General features: G+C 37.6%; 1 protein-coding gene and 1 long non-coding RNA gene across 5 annotated transcripts in view; one reads left to right on the top strand and one right to left on the bottom strand.

The window, feature by feature from the left end:
* Positions 1-14,728, bottom strand: part of PPP4R3B (protein phosphatase 4 regulatory subunit 3B) — a 63,805-nt gene extending 49,077 nt beyond the window's left edge. For 2 of the 3 annotated variants that reach the window (XM_035001514.1, XM_035001516.1), the window contains exons 1-3: positions 14,353-14,724; positions 12,974-13,029; positions 3,224-3,322 (exon numbers count right to left, since the gene is read on the bottom strand). In XM_035001514.1, coding sequence (XP_034857405.1) covers positions 3,224-3,322; positions 12,974-13,029; positions 14,353-14,494 — 297 coding nt within the window. In that variant the 5' untranslated portion in view covers positions 14,495-14,724. Of the gene's footprint in view, positions 1-3,223; positions 3,323-12,973; positions 13,030-14,352 lie in introns of all 3 variants that reach the window. The other variant, XM_035001515.1, reaches the window with a different exon arrangement.
* A 268-nt stretch (positions 14,729-14,996) lies between these two features.
* Positions 14,997-22,061, top strand: part of LOC118008110 — a 98,920-nt gene continuing 91,855 nt past the window's right edge. Inside the window, exon 1 of one of the 2 annotated variants that reach the window (XR_004678579.1) lies at positions 14,997-15,203. This is a non-coding gene — a long non-coding RNA (uncharacterized LOC118008110). The remainder of the gene's footprint in view (positions 15,204-22,061) is intronic. The other variant, XR_004678580.1, reaches the window with a different exon arrangement.

Raw genomic sequence — 22,061 nt, 5'->3', positions numbered from 1 at the left:
TACTAAATATAGATGCTCAGACAAATATAATCATTTTGCTGTGAGAGTCTTGGCAATGGGTCAATGGGTGGCCTTTGCAGTCAAGGATTAGTCTTGCCTCAAGAAAGATTTGGCCTTTGCCTAGCTCTTGAGAGGTAACCTCTAAGCACTTTTAATATCCTGTCTGATATGAGTGTTTTCTGTTTACCTGGGAGCCTTGGGCTATGCCAGACATTCTTTGTGTGGGTAACTAGGTGGTTTATAGTGGAGGTCTTAGGCCACATAGTATCAGCTCAACCTGTGGAGGTGCTGGAAACTAAAGTCAGCCGCAGGGCAGTCAGCCTGCTTATAGAACTAACACCCAATGAAAATACTGGACACAAAGGTTGGGGTAAACTTCTCTGGTCAGCAATACTATGTGCAGGTTGCCACACAACATTGCTGGAATTAGTGCTGTCTGCGTAAGTATCCTGAGAAAGAAAACTGGAAGCTCGTGCCTGGAACTCTCCTAGACTTTGACCTATGTGCCTTTTTCCACTAGTAATTTTAATCTGTATTATTTCATTGTAATAAACTGTAACAATGAATGTAACAGCTTTGTGGAGTTTTGTGAGTCTTTCTAGTGAATTAGTGGACCTGACAGTGGTTGTGGGAACTCCTGAACTGCATGAGTGAAAACAGTAAACAAATTTCAGCAAAACTTTCCAGGACAAATGCACCAAGTCTTCAAGAATATATGTATATCCAGGAACTAATATTAAACAGTACATGTTGATGTGTGGGAAGGGAGTAGGCATAATGTAATATGCCGATCACTGGAAAATATTATCCACCATATAAATATATGTTCTAGGAGAAATGTAGTCCAACATCCTAGTTCTAAGTAAGACGTTTATCTTCTGTCTTATTCATTCATTCTTTAAATATGTACTGTGTACACACACAACATGTGCCAGTTGCCATGCTGGTATATTAGAGGAGGGAGAATACAAAATAAAACATCACTTTTCAGGAACTTATAATAAAAAAGGTTAATCTTTATATACTATTAATATTCTGAACAGCTTTTAAACCCACATTATAGAAAAGTAATCTTTCCCTCTTTTATTTTTAAAGTTTTATATCTTTCAGTATGCTTTCATTATTTTCATGGACCAGTTTTTTCCCCTCATTTTGTAGGTGAACCCATGCATGATTCTGAATCAAGAACAGAGCAGCAAATATTTGTGAACTGCATGTGTCTGAATCTGCAATAGAGGTCATTTTTAAGTCTTACATCTCACTTTATAGAAAACTTTGCAAACATAAAATTCAATCTCAATCCCTGGAGAGCACACAAGGGGAAAAAAAGGGTATTAGGACCTTCCCATCATCACCACCCATAGGTTTAAAGACAGGCAAAACACAAAGGCAAAATAATAACAAAACAGTTTGGATTACATTCTTAGGTGTATTTTACAAATTAAAGCAAAATCATATTTACCAGTGTTTTCACCTGTTCATCAATGGAAATTCTTCTATTTAATAGTGTATACTAATAATGCTCCATTAATACCTGATACATACATAGTAAGATATGAGGTGGAAAGAAACAAACCATCTACTTCCAGTTCAGATTTGTGACCTAGAGCCAGCTGTTAAATAAGCTTTATATAGAATGAGAAGGTTCATACTTTCTTGCACTGTGTGGCACTGTTACTGGGAGGACTACAGAAAAAAATTACTGTGGTCAGATGCATTAAAACTAACTCAAGAACCTTCAGTGATCAGAATCACTATAAAGAAAAGCTGATAGAAGTGAAAATGACAATAGTAAAAAAATTAGAACAGAATATTACACTAGGCAACTGCTGAAACTGATTCCATTTACAGAAAATAATAGTTAAAATGTTACAATTAATTTAAAATTCCAGTTACCAGCTGTCACAGACTATATTTGCCTAAGGAGACATAACTACTAAATGTAATATGGTATACTGAATGGAATCCTGGAACAGAAAAAGGACACTATGTTTTAAACCAAGGAACTCTGTGGCTCAACCGGTGGCTCAATTGGTTAAAGCAACTGACTCTTGATTTTAGTTCAGGTCATGATCTCAGGGTCATGACCTCAGGGTTTTAAGATCAAGCCCCGAGTTAGGCTCTGTGCTGGGCATGGAGCCTGCTTAAGATTCTCTCTCTCCCTCTGCCCCTGCTACACTCAAATGCACGCTCGCTCTCTCTCTAAAAAAATAAATAAGTAAAATAAAATAAACTGAGGAAATCTGAATAAAATATAACCTTTAGCTAATAATAATGTATGAATAATAATAATGAATAGTAATAATAACATATGAATATTAGCTCTTCAATTATGACCAGTGTATCCTACTAATTTAAGAAACCATTAACAGGAGAAACTGGAGGAGAAGGTGTTACGGAGGGAAGTGCACAGGAACTCTCTCTGTATTTTCTGCTCATATTTTCTATAAATCTGAACTTCTAAAATAAAAACTTTTCAAGATTTATTTGAGAGAGAGAGAGAGAGCACGCGTGTGTGCACGAGTGTGTGAAAGAACATGGGGTGGGGGCAGAGGGAGAGGGAGAGGGAGAAGCAGGCTCCTCGCTGAGCAGGGAGCCCGAAGCGGGGCTCGATCCTAAGACCCCGGGATCGTGACCTGAGCTGAAAGCAGATGCTTAACTAAATATATCACCCAGGCGCCCCTAAAATAAAAACTTTATTAAAAAAGTACCAGGGAAGCCTGGGTGGTACAGTGGGTTGAGCATCTGACTCTTGGTTTTAGCTTAGATCGTGATCTTGGGGTCGTGGGATTAAGTCCAATGTTGGGCTCCATGTGGAGTCTGCTTGAGAGTCTCTCTCCCTCTACTCCTCCAGCCTGTGTGCTTTCTCTAAAAATAAATAAATATTAAAAAAAAAAAAAGTTCCAGTTACGTGAGAGTTACCACCTATCTTGTATTCTGCTATATTATAAGTTCTTTCAGAATTGAAGTCATGAGCACTTTTGATCATTAGTGTCTGGCACACAGAATTCATAAACATCAGGCAAACAGGTGACCAAATATTAAAGAAAAACCTCAAAGACTTAGAACGTAATTATTTACTGACCTTTTATTAATTATGAATATATGCTATCAAAATCTAAAGTGATAAACACATTCTCTCTCCATATTCTAATACATATCTTTCAGATAAAAAGAAAAAATATCAAGAATGCAAACTTAAATATTATTTGAAAAACCTTACCTGACAAATTTTTTCCCAAATCTCATCGCAGCCAGCTTTTTCCTGAAAACTTAGAGCCAGATCATAGTTCTCAGCTTCCGACCAAACGATTAATGTATCCTGTTTAAAAATAAAGATTTTTACATCATCACACTAGAAAAGCTAGAAAAGAAATAACTACGAAGTGTAAGTAGAAATCAAGACAAGAGGAAACAGCATAGTGGTGACAAACGCCCTCTGATGTGTGCAATTAATGTATACTCAACTGACATCATGTAACTGTATTTTGTTATCCTTTGAAGCTTAGTAATATACTGGCAATGGAATTGTTTGGGTACTAAAATGACACTGAGAATTTTCTAAAACAAAAAAAAATATTACAACAGGGTAGCAGGCTCTGGCTCATGTTACTACGATAATGTTGACTGGAAAGTCCAGCCATTCTTGGCCAAGCAGTAATGTAGACAATTTTAATCCTCTACTGCCTCTCTCCTCTGAATCTGGAAAAGCCTTCAGTATATGAAGGAATTCAAAACAATGATGAAATGAAGATACTCTAGCTCTAAGCATTATCAACAGCACCTATTTTAGTTTGTAGAAAAAATAAGAACCCCAGGGTTTAGGTGTTTTTCTACTAATGTTCTTAATTGTATCCCTACCAAAAAGTCAGTTAAGCTTTTAGGAAAAAGTTGTCAACCCCTTTATTAAAAACTAAAGTTTGGGTTTAAATTAAAACATAGACACATCTAAACACAAAAATCATTATGCAACACTCAAATGAAATGGCCAATTTTTTAAGGATATATAACAATGAAAGTTTAACACGGTTAAAACTTTTTCAGAAAATATAATTAAAAAAAAAAAAAGAAAATATACATGAGTTTATATCCTAATTACCAAGTATATAATCTACAAAAATACCTTATATATTAGTTAATAATTGTTCATCTAATACTTCTAAATATTATGACTTGATATTAAAAAATATAATACTAAAAGTGAGCCTCACATTAACAAAGTCTTCAAAATGAAAACACTTCAATACTTTGATAGCTCTAATCTGTAAATGAAAAATATCCTTCAATTAACCCAGGCCTCAGATTAATACTTATTTGCTGTTTAATCAGGTAAGAACACCACCTGGAAAGCTGTGTTCTCCCTTTCCTCTGGCTGTGCTCCTTGAAAGGAAAATTTGCCACCACGTATTCTAAATTTTATCAGGTCACTCCTTTCATTTAAAAACTTTCTGTGGGGCACCTGGGTGGCTCAGTCGGTTGGGCGTCTGCCTTTGGCTCATCTCATGATCTCAGGGTCCTGGGATCGAGCTCATCAGGCTACCTGCTCAGTAGGAAGCCTGCTTCTCCCTCTGCCTCTCCCCCCTGCTTGCTCTCTCTCTCTCTGGAATACATAAAAATCTTTAAAAAAAAAATTCTACACTTTCTAGCTGTGTAACAAAGGAAAATACATTTCACCTTTAAATAAATAAATAAAAAAAATAAAAACTTTCCATGGCTCCCACCATATACACATACCAATGTGTTTTGAAATCTTTAAAAAAACCCAGAACTTTTTACAAACAAAATTTTACTCAGAATCTTCATGTTAAAAAAAAAAAAAAAAAAGATAAAGACAGAGCTCCTCTGGTTAAAGGTCTAGGAAACACACTCAGGCTCATGTCCTTTACTCAACCCGAGTCAACTTCTTAGAGCTCTCCTTGAAACAGCTTCATAAACAGTGATCTCCAATACTCTTTTTGTATGTCTCAAATTACTTATACATTATATTCAGGAATATAGTATTAGCACATCAATACTCTATAAAACACACACTAAAATAGAGATAAAAAGCCTTATATAAAGATAAAATAAGCAACATTTTAAAATATTTAAACTGTTATGGCTCCATACCATTACTGGTTAGCATTTTAAGACCCAATATATATTTAGGGCACAGTACATCCACAAATGAAAGTAGATACAAATCCATATTTAATGTCATCCTTTTAATAATCTGAATTTTGGGGGAGGAGCAACTTCTTGTGAGATCTATTTTTTTTTTTAAAGATTGTGTTTATTTATTTGAGAGAGAGCGCACAAACAGGGGAGAGAGGCGGGGGAGAGGGAGAAGCAGGCTCCCCACCAACCAGGGAGCCCAACGTGGGGCTCGATCCCAGGACCCTGAAATCATGACCCAAGCTGAAGGCAGATGCCCAACCGACTGAGCCGCCCAGGCGCCCTTGTGAGATCTATTTTATCATTATTTCTGCATTATTACTTGGCTGACAGATTAACTGGGAGTATAAATGTCAGTTTTACCATTATCATGTTCATTTGCATTTACATTATTTTTTTTCAGGCCTTTTTATGGCATGCATTCATTTTGTTAGGGTTACAGGTCAGTTTAAATTGGAAAATATCTATAAATATTTATCTGCACATGCAGGCTACCGTAATTCACAGTAGTTAGGGAACACTTTTCATGTAAGTGTTACTCTTAGAATACCATGTCTGTGTGTTGTTGTTGTTGTTGTTGTTTTTACTTCTGACCACTTGCTTATTAAGTATTAGCAAAAGTCAATTTTTTCTTTTGATTAAATAGCTAGGCAGGTTTCTTCTCAAATCTCAGTGCTTTATACTGTGCATTCCAATTTAGAGATCACTAGTACAACAGGATGAAATCCAGAATACTTTATCCAGGCACCCAAGGCCCTTTCCAATTTGGTTCCAATCTATCTTCTGAGCAAAAGTCCAGGCAAGCAATGAAGTCTGACTTAAGGTAACTGAGTCCCCTTCTTCATCATTTTCTTGTTTGTTTCTTCTTGTTGTTTCTTCTTAATGTAAAGTCTTCTCCCTAAGCCAGGCAAAGCCCCAGAAACTAAATGGAATTTATATTTAGAATCCTTTTTCAATGTAAAGAGGATTGACCTTGGGTGATGGTTAAATATACAAATTCCCATGCTTCTCCCCTGGAGTGAAGCCCCCAAATCCTCATTTTTAACAAGGGTCTCAGATAATTCTTTTGAACACATCATCTAAGTCTATCTCTGGTTGGTTAACAGGATAGGAAACTGCCATCAGAGCAGGCACCTTCCAGCTCTATGAAATCTACTCAAAATGGGTTACAAATCCCATCCTTTTTTCCTCCCCTCCCTGGAAACCTACTATCTCAGTCAAAAAATAACCGTAAGAAGTACTTCTTGTAACTGCTTATTCCAAAGATCACAGTAAAAGCTCCTAGGTTAAGAGAGCACAAAACTTGCACAAGAATATTTAAAACAAAATAAAAAGTATCAAATGGCAGGGTTTCCTACATATCCCAAAGTCAAGCTCAGTTTTAGTAGTAATGTCCATTTTCAACTGCTGTGCTCTTTGTATTGTATTTTTTGCTCATTTGTGCGTGGCACACACATCTTTGGGACATTACTAATGCCTGTTTAAGAGAAGCTTAAGAGTTTTCCTCTACCAACTAAACATTTAATCACCACTATGTCTCCATGGAAATCAGATTTAAAATGAGCCTTCAGGGAGAATAGAAGAAGTCAGTTATATTTGCTCTGGTCCTTTAAAAAAATAAGAAAGGTGATTAAGTCTACTGCCAGGATGGAAGTTAAGACATGAGCTGGAGAGGCTTGACAATTTAGCTTTTACTGAATCAGATTTTCATAATGTAGTTTTATTATGAGAAATGGTCATTTCTGATCTTAAATATTAAAAATACATTCCTGAGGTGAATACTGTTTAAATCAAAGGTTCTTATTCAAGGTCTAAATCACACCTTAGAATTGTATCTAAAACTTGGTGCTTTTAACATCTTTTCTATGGAAAGGGTCTCTTCAGTTTTTACATCATACTCACAAAGGCACCTGTGACACATTTAAAATAGTCTAACAAACCAATGGATTATCAGTTTCAGTTTTCCTCTCCAGTACATTAACATGAATAAAGTCCACTCATGAAACAGCTGAGATCCTACTGCTTGTCCTACCTTTGCCCCAATCGCTCTGACGAAATTCAATACAGAGCTGAAGTTTTTCAAAAGGAGTACTTATTTTTTTAAAAGGGAAAATAGAAATATCAGATTTGTAGACTTCAATTTACATATTCAAAATCAATACAGAAGTCTGAAAATGAGTGAGATTAACAGACATATTATGCAACATCTAGCTCTCCTAGTGGGTAGCTGACCTAAACTTTTTTTGAGATGGATTTTTAAAATATAGTATGGTATAACATATAGTCCAAGACAGACCTGATGATATTGCTAAAAACAATATTAATATCTTCCTAAAATCCACATATATTTGGATATAATGGGAATAACCTCAGACTAGAATTAGCACCACTCAGTTTCACTGTCCACTATTTCTGTGACTCAGCAAAGTATTTAACCTCTTTGATTTTTCTTTCCTCATTGTAAAAGAGGATTATGATGAAATTATGACTGTATTTCTCTTATTGAGCTTATGTGTCACATACCTCGCTAAAGCATTTTTCATACATTAATTCACAACTATTTCATGATGTAGGTAGTATCATCATTTAAAAGGTAAGACTTAGGGGTGCCTGGGTGTCTCAGTTGGTTAAGTGGCTGCCTTCAGCTCAGGTCATGATCCCAGGGTCCTGGGATTGAGCCCTGCATCGGGCTCCCTGCTCGGCGGGGAGTCTGCTTCTCCCTCACTCTCTCTGCCTGCCTCTCTGCCTACTTGTGCTATCTCTCTATCAAATAAATAAGTAAAATCTTTAAAAAAATAAATAAAATAAAAAAGTAAATAAAAGGTACGGTTCAGAGAAAATTAGCTCAGAAAATCTGAAATAATGAAATAAAAAAACTTGAGTATTCAGCTCTAAACCCACGTCCATGCTACTATGCCCCATAAAAAATGTAAACAATTCTAAAAGAACACAAAGTTCTCAATAACTTGCTTCCCAACCTCCTGCCCAGAGGCATTACATTTATCTAGGTATCTGTCTGGACCCCTATTTAAAAACCCTCTCCATCTGATTTCCAAGTATTCCTCCTTAGTCCCATTCCAAAAGATACCTCTTAGTCCCATTCTAGAACCACCACCCAGAACATACCTCTATCCATTACTGCCCAATCTTTCCAATATAATAATTCATGTCCTCCACTCCTGCTCCTGATCTATAGCTAGAGTAGACCCTACTCATTACAAACTCATGCTGTTATTTTAACTCAGCATTCAAAACTTTCACCTCTATCTTTATCTTGGCAAATGTTCTTCTAGCTAAAACCTAGAATAGTCTCAATCTTACCTTTGAAGGGTATGAACAGCCATTCATTGACTGACCCTCCTTATCAAAATTCTGTTCTCCCTTGGTTTCAAGACAACATGTTTTCCTGATTCTCTACTCTTTCCAATTGCTTATTCTTCCTCTTGACTACATCTTCTTCCTGATTACCAAATACCTAACCCAGCAGCATGTCCTGTCAATTCTATCTTCTATATATATCTCAAATCCATCCACCTCTTTCTATCTCCACTGACATCACCTTAACCCGATTCAACATTATATCTTCTTGGATTATGTTGTGATCTTTCAGCTACTCTTTCAGTTATTGCCTCTCTTCAATTCCACACACTGATGTTACTAGTTTGGATCGTGTCATTCCTCTGCTGAAAATTTTCAAAAGCTTTCAACTGCACTTTAAAAATCTAAACCACAGGTGTGGAAGGGGTGAAAAAAATAAAAATCCAAACCAAAGATAACAGAACAGTATATAGTATGCTACCATTTATGACAATAAAAGGGAAAATGTATGTGACTGCGTACCTATTTGTTTACACATGCATAAAACCTCTAGGTAGGTATGTAAGAAACTGGTAATAGTGGTGGCCTCTAGCAAGGGAAACTATGGAGTCCAGGGTGGGAGAGACTTCACCAAATACTTTCTGAATTTTTAAAGATGTGAATGTATTATCTATCCAAAATAAACAAAGAGGGTTTTTTGCTTTTTGGAATGAACAAGCCACTAGCCAAATGACCTGCTTTCTTGTCACTTTTCAGTTTCTAGAGAGAAACTGAAGAGAACCATCATTTTCCTGGCCCCAAGACTCAAAACACTACTAGTGACCTTTGATTCCTTCTCTTTCATATTTAATCATTCACCAAATCTTCCAGCACTTTCTTGCTAATATATTGGAGCTCTATTTCTTTACAATTCCATTTACTACACTGGAACAGACTTTTATTTTCCTGCATCTGAATTATAGTAAAAGGTCTTGCTACCTAAAGCTCTTTATTTCCCTCTCCACCTCCAATTCATTATTCATGACATTGCCATACTTGCTTCCTAAACACAGTATCACTTTCATCATGTTAGGCCCCTCCTCAAGAATCTAGAATAGCTCCCTTTTGTTTAGTAAACCAAGCTCACAAACAAGAAACCTCTGCTGCCAAGAGCCTTAATAACTTTTGTGTCAGGTGTACTATTTCCTTCCCTATCACAATTCCTTCAACAGGCACCACCAGGGAGAGTGAAATTGATATAGATTTATATAAAGCTATTTTATTCCACAGACTTGGGAGAGTAGAAAATTAATCTCTTCCTTCTTTAATTTTCTACTCTCCCAAGTCTGTGGAATAAAATAGCTTTATATAAATTTTGTGTTGGCACATACCTGCTGTAAAATCTCAGTCAAGAAACTTGACCTTTCTGTGCCTTAACTGCCTCATCTGTGAAATGCTTTCATGGGCTTTCAATAAGGACTGGGTTAAAACCCTTTATCAGATATTTTATTACTGTTATGTAATTGTTTCACCTGTTAGGTCTTGTCTCCCAATAAAACAAAGGATGGGGACTTCCTTATACTTCTCTCCTAAACCCAATTAACACAAATTGTATTAAAACTGTATTGAATATAAAGAGTATACATCCCTATGACTCTGCTTTTGATTTAGTCCAGATCAGTAGGATGGATTCTAAATAACTTAAAATTTTGACATGTATCAGACACTATTTCATGTTCCACTATATCATCATTCTTTTCTCTTCCCAATGTGTTTAAATGCTTAACAAGTTTATTGGCTCCTTTAAGTTTATCTTCTTCCCATTAACAACTTCAGTACTGCCCACAGTACTGAAGCAAGAAAGTGTTGTGAATCAATGATGACCTATCAATATAGGGTCATTTGACATTCAACTCAACTCATTCTAACTTATTTTGAGTCCATAATTCAGAGCTTGGCTCATTTTTGAACTGTAATGTTAAAAAAGAATGCTAAATAGTCCGCTTTGAATTTATTCAGTGTATTTTGTAGCAAAATATCCTATAAACTATGAGCATCTCATTCACTCAAGTCTTTTTAAAATTAAAAACCCACTAATGATCAATATATTTCATGTAAATTTTGGAAATGGCTATTTTATGGACTAATATATTGAATAACTTAAACAATGACATTTAAAAAAGTAATTCTAATGAACACAGAAAACTACCAATGTGTTTGGAAATCCCAATTTTTATAATCTGATAAAAAATGCAAATTGAACAAGATTATGGTGAAAAAAATGAAAAAACCATATCCATAACAAAGAAACTAAGTTTAACAGATTCCCTAAATTGCTCTTTGATTCTATTAGAAAAGTGCAATTTAAACAAATATAAAGAAAATAAAACAAGTGACCCCATTTACACAATTTTCAATCTTACATACAAAGCTTTTTCATATTATTCTCAGTGCCAAAGAGTTCTCTTCTAGTTTAATGTTATTTGGTAAAGGTATTTCAATTAGAAAAAATACTTAAAAATCCTAACAGTATATTATGAAACATGATTACAGAAAACATTTTTCCCAATAGCATAAAACTTTAAAAATAAGTACTTTTTTTCTCCAATACTTTAGTTTTCTATCAGAGTGATATTACACAGAAAGACATGTCCCAAGGTTTCTGATGAAACATCGTGTATTTCTGGACTAATGTTGGAGGGCTACTTTATATACAAACCTCCACCATATGTGATCTTTCCAATAGTAACAACAGTTAAAGAATCTTATACACAATCTGAGAAGAATCCATTGTAATTAATTTGTAGGGAGTCACATTTAAGAACACAGTTTCTGAGCATTTTATATTTAGGCAGACGGGGGAAAAAAAAAAGATTACAAAACAGTATTTCTTTCCCCACAAAAAAGGAGGCCAATGACAACAACAAAAGTAGCTACCTGGTAAAATTCCATGCAAAGAGAGAATAAACCATCTGCTTAGCTGACTTAGAAATTAAATTTACTTAAATGTCTCAGGTATAGGAAACATTTTTCAAGTGTTCAATACAGGACAAATGTTTAAATTGATTCTCCATCAAAGATAAACAGTATTTTCTAAGCAGAAGGAAAAAAAACTATTAATTGAATACTGAAAATTTAAATACTTCAAAGAAATGATTAAAAATGTATTGCATACACAAAACAATTGTTTAACAGTAAGACTTTTACTAATAACGAGCTGTGCAACAGACATAATTTCATTCCCCCAATTGTGAAGTATTTATTTCTGGGTATCCAAATTTTCATTGACCTTGAAGAAAGTAGATATTGATGATGTAAATATAATCCTAATATAATTTATCTTTTCCTTCAAAAATCTCTGCCATATTCACTTTACACACCACACACACACACACACACACACGCACACGAAATAATCCCAATGTCTAACAATAGGTGTATATCATACAGAAGAATACTATACAGTTTTAAAAAAAACAACTAAATCTACATTGTTAACATCAACAAATCTTCCAGTTAACTGTTGGGTGAAAAATGAAAGTTCAGAGTACACGTAAGAGCATGAGATCAACCATGTAAAGTTTAAAAACACACAAAAGACTACATATTATTTATGGATACATACATATGCAGAAAAGGTATATAAGCATGTACAGAAGTAATACATCAACTTCAGAATAGTGGTTACCTATAGGGAGGATGGAGAATGGATAGAATGAGATGTGCACAAAGGGGGCTTTAACTCTATCCACAATGCTCAACATTACAAAGATTAGAAACAAATATGGTATAATGTTAACATCGTTAAATTTGGTGGTGTTACACAGACACACACATTTTCTGTACTTTTCAATTTTGAAATCTTTCATAATAAAAATGAAAACATTCACAGAAGAAAAGGTTGAATCACTGCTGCCATTTCCAGGTTAAGTAACTGGGCACACTGAAACACAACACAGGTTTTCTTTTCCCAAATAAGACAATAAATATTAACAGAAAACATTACATGATTGGCAAGGTACACTTTTTATAAAGTATCCACTGATTATATTAAAAATATACAACAATTAAAGAACAGGATTTAAATGCTTCTACTTCAAAAACTCTACCTTTGCTTTCAACAAAGGATCGAATTTCACACCACAAACAGGCTTTCCTTGCTTTAAAGAGTACCCCTTTGAATTTTCTTTTATGTCATTTCCTTTAAATGTGATTGAGAATAAAAGGCTTAGTATACAGAGTATAAGATATCTGGCTATCCGTAGTTAAGTAAGACTAATGAATACACTGTATTCTAACATAAACTAACAGTGGCTCAATTCAAAGATAATAAATTACTGCCAGTACAAAAACTTTCACTTTTTAGTTTGAAACTTTTGACCTACAGGAAAAAACATAGAATGTGTAACTCTGTTTACCAAACATGTTTTTTCTTGTGAGGAAAGCTTTCCCATGTTTGTCAGATTAATACTTCCTTGATCACAGATGAAGTCTTTCAAATTAAAGATAAACAACTACTTGCCTGTTGTTTCTGATATGCAGTGTTTGGATTTATCTTTGATTCCAAGAGTAGTGATCCTGAAAGATAAAAAATAATATTTATAAGTTTCAATTCGTAAAATTCTGAATAAAATATCTGAATATTACTTTAAAAAAACAAACTTGTTCTCCTTCCCTAGCTAGACATGTGAAGTAATCAAATGTATTCTGATTCACGTTTTTCTCTTCAGATCTGGGCTTCATACAGAACACACCATCTTATCCCCCATATACCCTTAAAGGAAAAAAATCCACCTAAGATCAACATTCAGACCCAAAATATAAGGAGACTAGATGTCTATTAAAGTTTTATTGAAATGAAAATTTTAAGGTCTAAATGACTACTTGAAGCCAAGCTCTTTTTAACAAAGTTATTTTATTGCATTTCCAGTTTAACAGAACAGATTACAAAGGACCACAACAGGAATCTAAGTACTTAGTACACAAATTACAGAACTGCCTTTATCCTTTTCTCCCTAACATACTGAAGGACACTTCATATAGAAATAAATGCCCATAACTATTTAAAATAAAAGGGAAAGTGCAAGAGTACAAAATACAAGAATAAATCTAAGATTGTTATTTTTCTATTATCGGCACATAATTGCTCAAATCGAGGTGTTCAAATTACAGTGAGAAAGGTTTTAATTATGCTCTACATTTTATAATTTAAAAATTCTTCACACATGACTCGTACATTTACCAACGGATACAAGTTTACAATCTCTTCTGGTGTCCTAACTTGTTTAGGTTGTAGAGTACCCACTTTTTCATGGCAACCTCTACAAAGGCAGCCTGGGGGGATCCCAGACTATAGATATGCTTGTGCGTGCATGTATCGTGGCAACAGTCTGCAATAATCGCAGGAAAAGGTACCTTTTGGTTTTCCCCAGCACCTGTCGCCTGGGGCAAACCGGGCAGGTTAGTAAAATGGGTTTAAAAAAAAAAACAAACAACCCACTCAGTGAAGTTTCACTAAGCTTTTTGAAACAGACATATAATGGATAAGAAAACAAAAAATGAAGGGAGGGGGAGGGTCAGCTCCCTAGGACGAGAATAAAACTACTCTTGTCTCTCATTACTTCCTCCGTCCGCACTTCTCTCTCCATTTCAAAGGCGAGACTGGAGAGGAAGGGGTCAAATCCTTAATAGGCATAGGAGGCGGGGGAACAGAATCAACGTTTGACTGAGAGTAAATCCGGACAAAGTAGTTTGTTTTTACCGTACTGAAGTGCAGGCACAAAACCAAAGCGTTGTCCCAAGACGTGGTAGTAACAGTACCCGGCCCAGAGCCTAAACACCAGGGCTATGCCCAAACCGGAGGCACTGATTGTCCCCTATCCTATGTTCCAATAACCTTACCGTCGGACTCAGCCCGAACCAGCAGCGACATCCCCTTGAGCTCCTCCACATAAGTGGAGGAGACATGCCCGGTGCCTCGGTCGTCCCATTGACGGTCTTCGTTGAGGGTATAGACCTTCACTCGCCGCCGCGTATCCGACATGGTGGCTGCTGTCCCCACCGCCCCGGCCGCCGCCTCCTCGCTCACCTCGTCTGCGCCCCTCACTCTTGAGAGACGGTTGCGGCGGTGGCGGCAGCGGCGGCGGCGGCTCCGGAGAGGCCCGAGTTCACCATGGCTCCCAAGGTTCAGTCGCGGGAAGGGGCAACAAGAGTCACCGAGACCCCTCCGCTCAGAGTCCCGGTAACCTCTCACTTCACCCCCGCACACACCCACCCTCCCCTCCCTTTGCCCCCCAGAGCTCGCTCTCCCGCCGCCGCCGCCGCCGTAACTACTACAGATCCGCCATCTTGTAACCCGATTCTCTCTGCCTTTCTCTTCCTCCTCCAGCAGGCTCGCACGGGCTGTCCTAGCAGGGGCTACGGCGGCCGACGAGCCCAATGCGCGACGCCTCTGCGTTCCGCACGCGCTTCCCCAGCCGGCAGTGTTCGGTGTTCTCGCGAGGCGGGTACTGGACCTATGTGGGAGGGTCTAAGAGCGACTTCCTCTACTCTCGGTCCCGCCTGCTGGCGCGGGATCTCCGCGGGGTGGTCGGTTCTCGCGAGTTCCCTGTCCCGTCTGGTGCCGCGAGATTCCTTTCTGAGCCGGCAGCGAGAGGGGTCTTGGATTTTCCTTTGAGAGGTTGCTGGCTGCACCTGGGGTGTGACGAGCCGTGGGACCCAGCTCTGAGGAAAAAGTAAAGCATACCTGGGAGGTACGCATCCTTGGACGGGACTAACCTTGAGCAAAAAGGAAGGAAATGTGCTCGCACTCCCTAATGGAAGCTGACTCTGTCAGCCTATGGGAGAAAAATAACTTAAAATTCTTGCCGTGAATACGTAGGAACTTTGAGCCCTGTAAGTTACGGGGACCCGAAACCCGCTAAAACTCGTTGTAGAATCTGTTAAACATCTCAGGAAGTGTTCTGTGGACCACCAGGCGATTATAATGTGGTACATTAGTGTGTTGACAAATTCCTATTTCCCGCCAAAGCGTTTCACTGTTAGGCATTTGGTAGCTGGCAATTGAAAAGCATACTTTCCACTTCAGGAAATGCAGTGCTCTTCCCGTGTTTGTAGCCTCGGAAAAGAAGTCTTCAGAGAAGTTAAGGGAAGTGGAGGGGACCTACCTGCCTAACGTATCTAAGAGCATTGTTTTGATATTTTTGAGTTTCTCTTACGAGCATTTTTTGCGTTATCTATCGGGAGGTGTTCTGCGCTGAATAAGCGAAGGAGGAATTCTCTGGACATTCACGTTGTCAAACATCATATTAATTGTCAAATGTTGCCCGGTGGATACCAGTCGTGTGCTGGGCAGTCGTTTATTTCAGTGCTCGTTCGTTCTTGATAGAATACTTTTCATTTTTAAAGACATTCTCAGCTTGTTCTGTCGTCAGTTCTTCCCACTCATTAGTCTGAAAGGTGAAAACAGACGCGACGCACGCGTTGACCCTGCAGCGCATCTTGGGGGTTGTAGTCATTACTTCTCAGGGGTTTCGTCAAAACGTGCTTTTGTTTTGACTAGATCGTATGTGTGCACAGCCTTCGGCGATGCACTAAAAACGTGAGACGTCTTACATAGAACAGGCGCCTGATAAAAAATAAATTATAATTTCAAAATCTGGATACATCGCATTTTTAAAAAATCTATAGAGGATCTCAGAAAATATTCTTGAATTAGGTAGTTATATGTAATAATAGAGCCCGTTAATTGCCGTGATTGATGTGGACAAATGCATTTTGAGCCCAGAGAAAATAACCTTTCTGTCTTGGGTCAGAAAAAGCTTCACAGATTAAGTTTTGAACTGGTGTTAGAGGATCCCTAAGTGGGAGTTTGCACTTTGGCTTGGGAAGGTGTTCAAGGCTGAGGGGACAGGGTGAACAAAGTCAAATGTTGCTGCCCTCAAAGAACTTACAGGTAAGTTATATGTAACTTAAAGGAATGAAAACTATACAGAAGTCAGTTTAACACTATATGTGTTGAGGTTAATGTCCTACAAATAGAACTAACTCTGGACAAAATTGGGAAATAAGAGTTATTTCCTGCATTTACTCAATCATTCAAATATTGGTTGAGCATAAACTATGTGTTAGACACTGTTCTATACGGTGAATAAATAGAAAAGGTCCCTCTTCTCATGGAGCTTACATTCTAGTATAGGAAGACAATAAACAAACACATGCCTGATACTGATAAATATTAATACCAAAAAATAAAAGTAGCAAAAGGTTAGTGAGCTTGGGAAAGGTAATGGTGTCATTGAGGAAGGCCTCTGAGGCAGGCAGGCAGCCATACATTTCCCCAAGGGAAGAGAGCATGAGAAAACAGAAAAGCAAATACAAAGCCATGAGGCTGTAGTGAGAGGAATAATAAAGAAACCAGTGTCTTTAAACCTATATATAATGGAATACTATACGTATTGCTGTACACATGTACCCTAGTATATTTAAACCATCTCCTATTTATGTATATATGTGTCATTTCCAGTAGTTTCCAACCTAAAATAATAAATGATTTACCAAAATTACTTCATGTGTTCCAAATTACTTGATGTTAAGTTCCTAGAGTAGGGTTTTTCAGCATTAGCACCAGTAACATTTTGGGCTGGGTAATTCTTTGTTGTGAGAGATTGTTCTGTGCTAAACAAGATGTTTAGCAGCATCCCTTATTTTTACCCATCAGGTGCCAGTAGTATTGCACCCTCTCTTCCAGCTGTGACAGTTCAAACTATCTACCATCATTGCCAATGTCCCTGGAAGGCATGTTACATTTTTTAATTCTTGAGGGTTTAAAAAAATATCCTGTTAATCTCTATAGGGTAAACTGGGTTGTTGTTTCATTGACTCATGCCCTTGAAATGTCACCCTTTCTGATAGATGTTTTTATGAAAATGCTTTTATGAAAGTTTTTTGCTATATTCACTCATTTTTTTTCCTTAAGGTGATTAAGTCTTCTTCATTTAAGTAAACCATCAAAACTGATAACCTGTATCCTCTTAGCCACATTCCTATTTCTTTTCTCCTTTACAACCAAACTATTTAAGGGTTGAAGTTGTTTATACTCCCTTCATTTCTTCACCTCCCACTTACTCCTCAATTGAACCCATTCTGGTTTCCGTCACACTGCCCGCCCCAGCACCTTGCTCTCATCATAAGGCTCTTTACAAACTAACTTAAGATATCTATGTTAATAATGCCAGTGGACATTTTTCAACTTGTCTTACTTGATCTAAGTTAAAATTGACACTTTTTTGTCTGATGTGACTCCAGTCATATCATGGCAATTCTTGCTTTATCCTTCAGATGTTGCCACAGTTATCGCTTTCATAAAGGACCCTTCTGACTCCCCTGTCTAGACAATATCCCCTTGGAATATTACAAGTACCAAAAAACCCAATTCAAAGTGGTTTAAATGATAAGATAATTTATTGGCTCATATGAAGGAAAATCGGGAGATAAAGAGGAACCTCGGGTAGATTTGATTGACTTGACAGTATCAGTGAGAACTTGATTTCCTTCTGCCTCTCAATTCTGTATTCTGCTCTGTCAAATTCATACTAAGGCTGACTCCTTTTGTATCTTAAGATAGTGGCCAAGAGCTCCCAAGGTTCCAGAGTCTGCATTCACAGCAAAAAAGAGTTTCTTCACGTATTCCCAGTTGCATTGTGATTAGACTAATATAGGTCCACATGCCTACACTTGAACCCAGAGATCTGAGGTCTAGGGAATGTCAAGCACTGATTGGCTGAGGCAAATCAGGGCCTGTCATTGGAGCCTGGGGTTAATCCCACCCAAATCCCACAGATATTACACCATGTGATACGGTAAAAGAAATGTAGGAAGACAACCAGAGTATCAGTTTTATCTTGTTACAGCACCATGCACCCTTCCATTACAATGGAAGCATTTGTCATACTTGTAGCTTTAGGTTTATTTGTTGATTTCTTTTTTTAAATTTTTACTTATTTTTATTTGTATGATTTCTGATTAATAACTGTCTCTACATCTAGGTGACAAATTTCTGTGAGTTCAGGGAACTGTTTTTTCTCACCATTTTATCTCTAGTGCCTAGCAGAGGATGTGGAACATAGCAGGTACTCAATAACTGTTGAAAGTTAGAAGTTTACTACTCAATTTGACATTCTCCCTAGCAAGTAATTTAATAACTACCTTATCAAATCAACTGAGATTAAATTACATCTTTGAAAGCTCCCGATTGGTATCTCTAGTTTCTATCTAACTAGTCAATTCTTGATACATTACTGAATGATAGTTTGAAACAAATTTGATCATATTATATTGTTTTTGCATCATTCAACAGTTTCTGATTTCTTGTAGGATAAAGTTCTTTAGAATGGCATACAAAGCTCTCCATGGTTTGGCCTCTTCCAAACTCTGGCTGGCTCTCTACTCTGAAGAGCAAGGCTATGGACTGTTGGGGTGATTTTCCCTGGGGGTGATTTTCTTTTTCAATCACAGCCCCTCCCATTCACCTTACCAAATGTTTTTAGAAGTCTTTTCGCTGGATGAGTGTAGTTTCTCCAGATATTCCCTCATACTCTGACAGAGTAAAGGCAGAGGAAGGAGGCAAGAGGTCCTTCATCTGTTTGGTATTTAAGCTTTCACTTAAGCACTCCTTTTGAACCTTTTTTCACAATTTCCCACTACTGTGACTAGTGTCTCCAAATCAAAGTCTCTCCTATAAAATAAATCTCAGTCTCCTGAGGTGGTGGTCGTGGCGGCAGTGTTCAAAGGGCTTGTATGGGTGTGAGTGTGTGTGGAGGGAGATGGTAGTCCTTTGGTTATGTGGGATTGGGAAGGGGATCCAGTTGTGTAGTCCCTCTCTATATAGACTTTGACCCTGTCCTCATATTCTGAGCCCTGATCCTTTCTGATTTGGTGTAGAGATAATTAGTTCTCTTCTCTGATCACCTCTGTGGCCAGTTAGGTCGTAACTTCCTCTGTTCTGCTAAGGTCCGTTAGTGCTCTACCATCTGCTTGCCATGCAAATGACATTTGTTAAAATCTTTTGTCTGATATTGTCTCTTTTACTATGTTTGTCCTTTGGACTCTATACTTTAAAAAAATATTTAACTGTGATTAATTTTGCATTTTTGACAAAGGTATTCTAACATGTTTTTATGTTTTTTTAATGTTTAGTTCTATATTTCCCTTGGATTTTTTTTGTATATGTGAAGTAAGTGCCAATTTAAAATGTTTCCTCCAAATGGAGAGCCACTTGTAATATCATTTATATATGAAATAATTTGAAATGTTATTTTAGTCATAGTCTTTAGTAAATCTACAGACACATATACATACACGTGTGTGGATTTGAGTCTAAACTCACTACTCTGTTTTCATTGTTTTAGTTGGTCAACTGTAGTATGACAGTTTTAATTGCTATAGTTTTATTATTTGTTTTGGTATTTGGTTGATGTGGTGGCCATATCAGTGCACCATTTAGATCTCCTTCAAGAGAACCTACTCTGGGGAACATACTTGACTGATAGCCAGCTGCTACCCCTTTGGATCCACCATTGCATTTGCGCTGAAGTCATAAAGACCTCAAGCTGCTCCCAGCCATTAACTGAGCATAGCACTGGTACTATACTTATCTTTTACTATCTAGTGCAGAACTCCTTCAATGGGCAACATTGGGTTGGGGAACTTCGTAGCAGTCTGGATGAGACTTTCTTGGAACTACACTGTAGTTTGAAGCTCTTTCCACCCAGTATTTCCTTACCTTCCCTCTTTTATAGAGGTCAAACTTGTACTATGGTCTGTAGGCTGTCACTGTCAATTCCTGAGCCTGTCTGTTTTATCATTCACAGACATTTCCTCTAGTCAGTATCTTACATGTTTAATCCCTTTGTGGCAACTGTATCTTTGAGGGCCAGAACTGACATAGGTGGTACAGGGCGTAGTATAAGAAATCAGGCAGTAAGATGGGATTTGGGGAATAGTTTACTCAGTCCTTGGCACAAGGTGGTCACTTGACTACTGATTTGACCAGTAGTGACCTAGGAAAACATCCCATAAGAGGGCAATGTTGTCTATACAGTGATTCAAGCATTTGAAAAATATGGGGAAAACAGTGCCTACAAGGATAGCAGAGCTGGCCAATTAAGTTGTACTACTGCCTTGCAGAGGGAGAGTGGGCTTCAAAAAAAGGTCCTTATTTCCTGCAATGGAAGAACAGACATGGGATTTGACGGAGTTACAGAGCTCTAAAGATATTTGAATGTTCAGCTTAAGGGGGGCTGCTATGCAGTTAGGGTCCTAGGTTGGGTAATCCTGAAGCTTGAAATATGGGATGGGGGTACCTGTGAAGATGTTGGTTCTGCAGATACCCCTGAACCCTCAGGGATTGCAGAAGTGGCACATGCTTCCTATAAGAGGTAACAATTCCCTCCCCTTGCAAAAAGACCTCTTCCATAGTTGCTCTCATTTCTTATCCTAGCTGAGAGGTTGTGATAGCTAGGGTTAAATCTCAGCATAATCCGCCTAGGAACTGCTGGGCCTAGGGAGCAAAGAGATTACACACTGAAGGAATTGAAATAATAATCTAGCATGTACTACCAAGGAGCCAGAGAAGTACTCTTAGGATTGGACTTTGGGGGTCCTTGATCAACCACTACTCAAGATTTCATTGATTTGGGATACCCTTGGAACAGAAGATTTAACCTTGGCCAGGACCCAACAGGATGGGGCAGATTTACTGCTAAGCTAGCTCTTGGAAGCCTGGAAAAAGTGAGAGGAAATGAGCTTATACCATGGCAGCTTTTGACTCCTAGAGAAGATACCTATTTATTTTGGCATACCCATATGGTTATTGCTCACTTATTAGTTCTAACTAATTGTTTTGTACCAGTTGAAAGTGTTTTTAAGAAGAACATCTGCATTTGTTTTTCTTCTCCTCAACCTCCTTTTAATCTTATCTTGTTGGTTAGGACCTGAGAACACTGATGAGAGTAATAGTGGTGATTCTCATTCTGTTCCTGACTTTAATAGCCATGTCCCCAGGGTTGTATACAAGTTCTTAATTTCTTTCTGATAACACTTACCGAGTTAAAGACATTTCCTAATATTTTAAACATTCTTGGAAATTTTATAAATTGCCTCTTCTGTATCTGGTGATCATATAGTTTTTCTCTTGTAAAATCTTTATAATGAATTGTATTCTTATTCTTACCATCCCTGCATTTCCACAGATCTACTTGGTCCTAATAGCTGTTGTCAGTATTTTATTAAGACAATTTATTGGGAGGACTTCAAGATGGTAACATAACAGGGATCCTAAACTCACCTCCTCCCATGAACACGACAAAGCTACAGCTATGTATGAAACATCTCTAGAACAAAGGATAAAAGGGCCTCATTGAGATGGGTAGGAGAGGCAATACATGGTCTTTCAAGAAACCCAACCCTAGGCCTAGAGACCAACATTTGGGAGGAATCTCATAATACAGGGCTTATCCATGAGGAATGAGGGGTTTTTGCTCCATACCAGGCACTCCAGCCCTTTGGAACTGCATCAGAGAGATGAGCCCCCGAGGCCTTGAAAACCAACA

Source organism: Mirounga leonina, unplaced genomic scaffold (genome assembly GCF_011800145.1).
Source record: "Mirounga leonina isolate KUSES-001 unplaced genomic scaffold, KU_Mleo_1.0 Mir_125, whole genome shotgun sequence".
NCBI classification, from domain to species: Eukaryota; Metazoa; Chordata; class Mammalia; order Carnivora; family Phocidae; genus Mirounga; species Mirounga leonina.
This window is presented reverse-complemented; position numbering and strand designations above follow the sequence as displayed.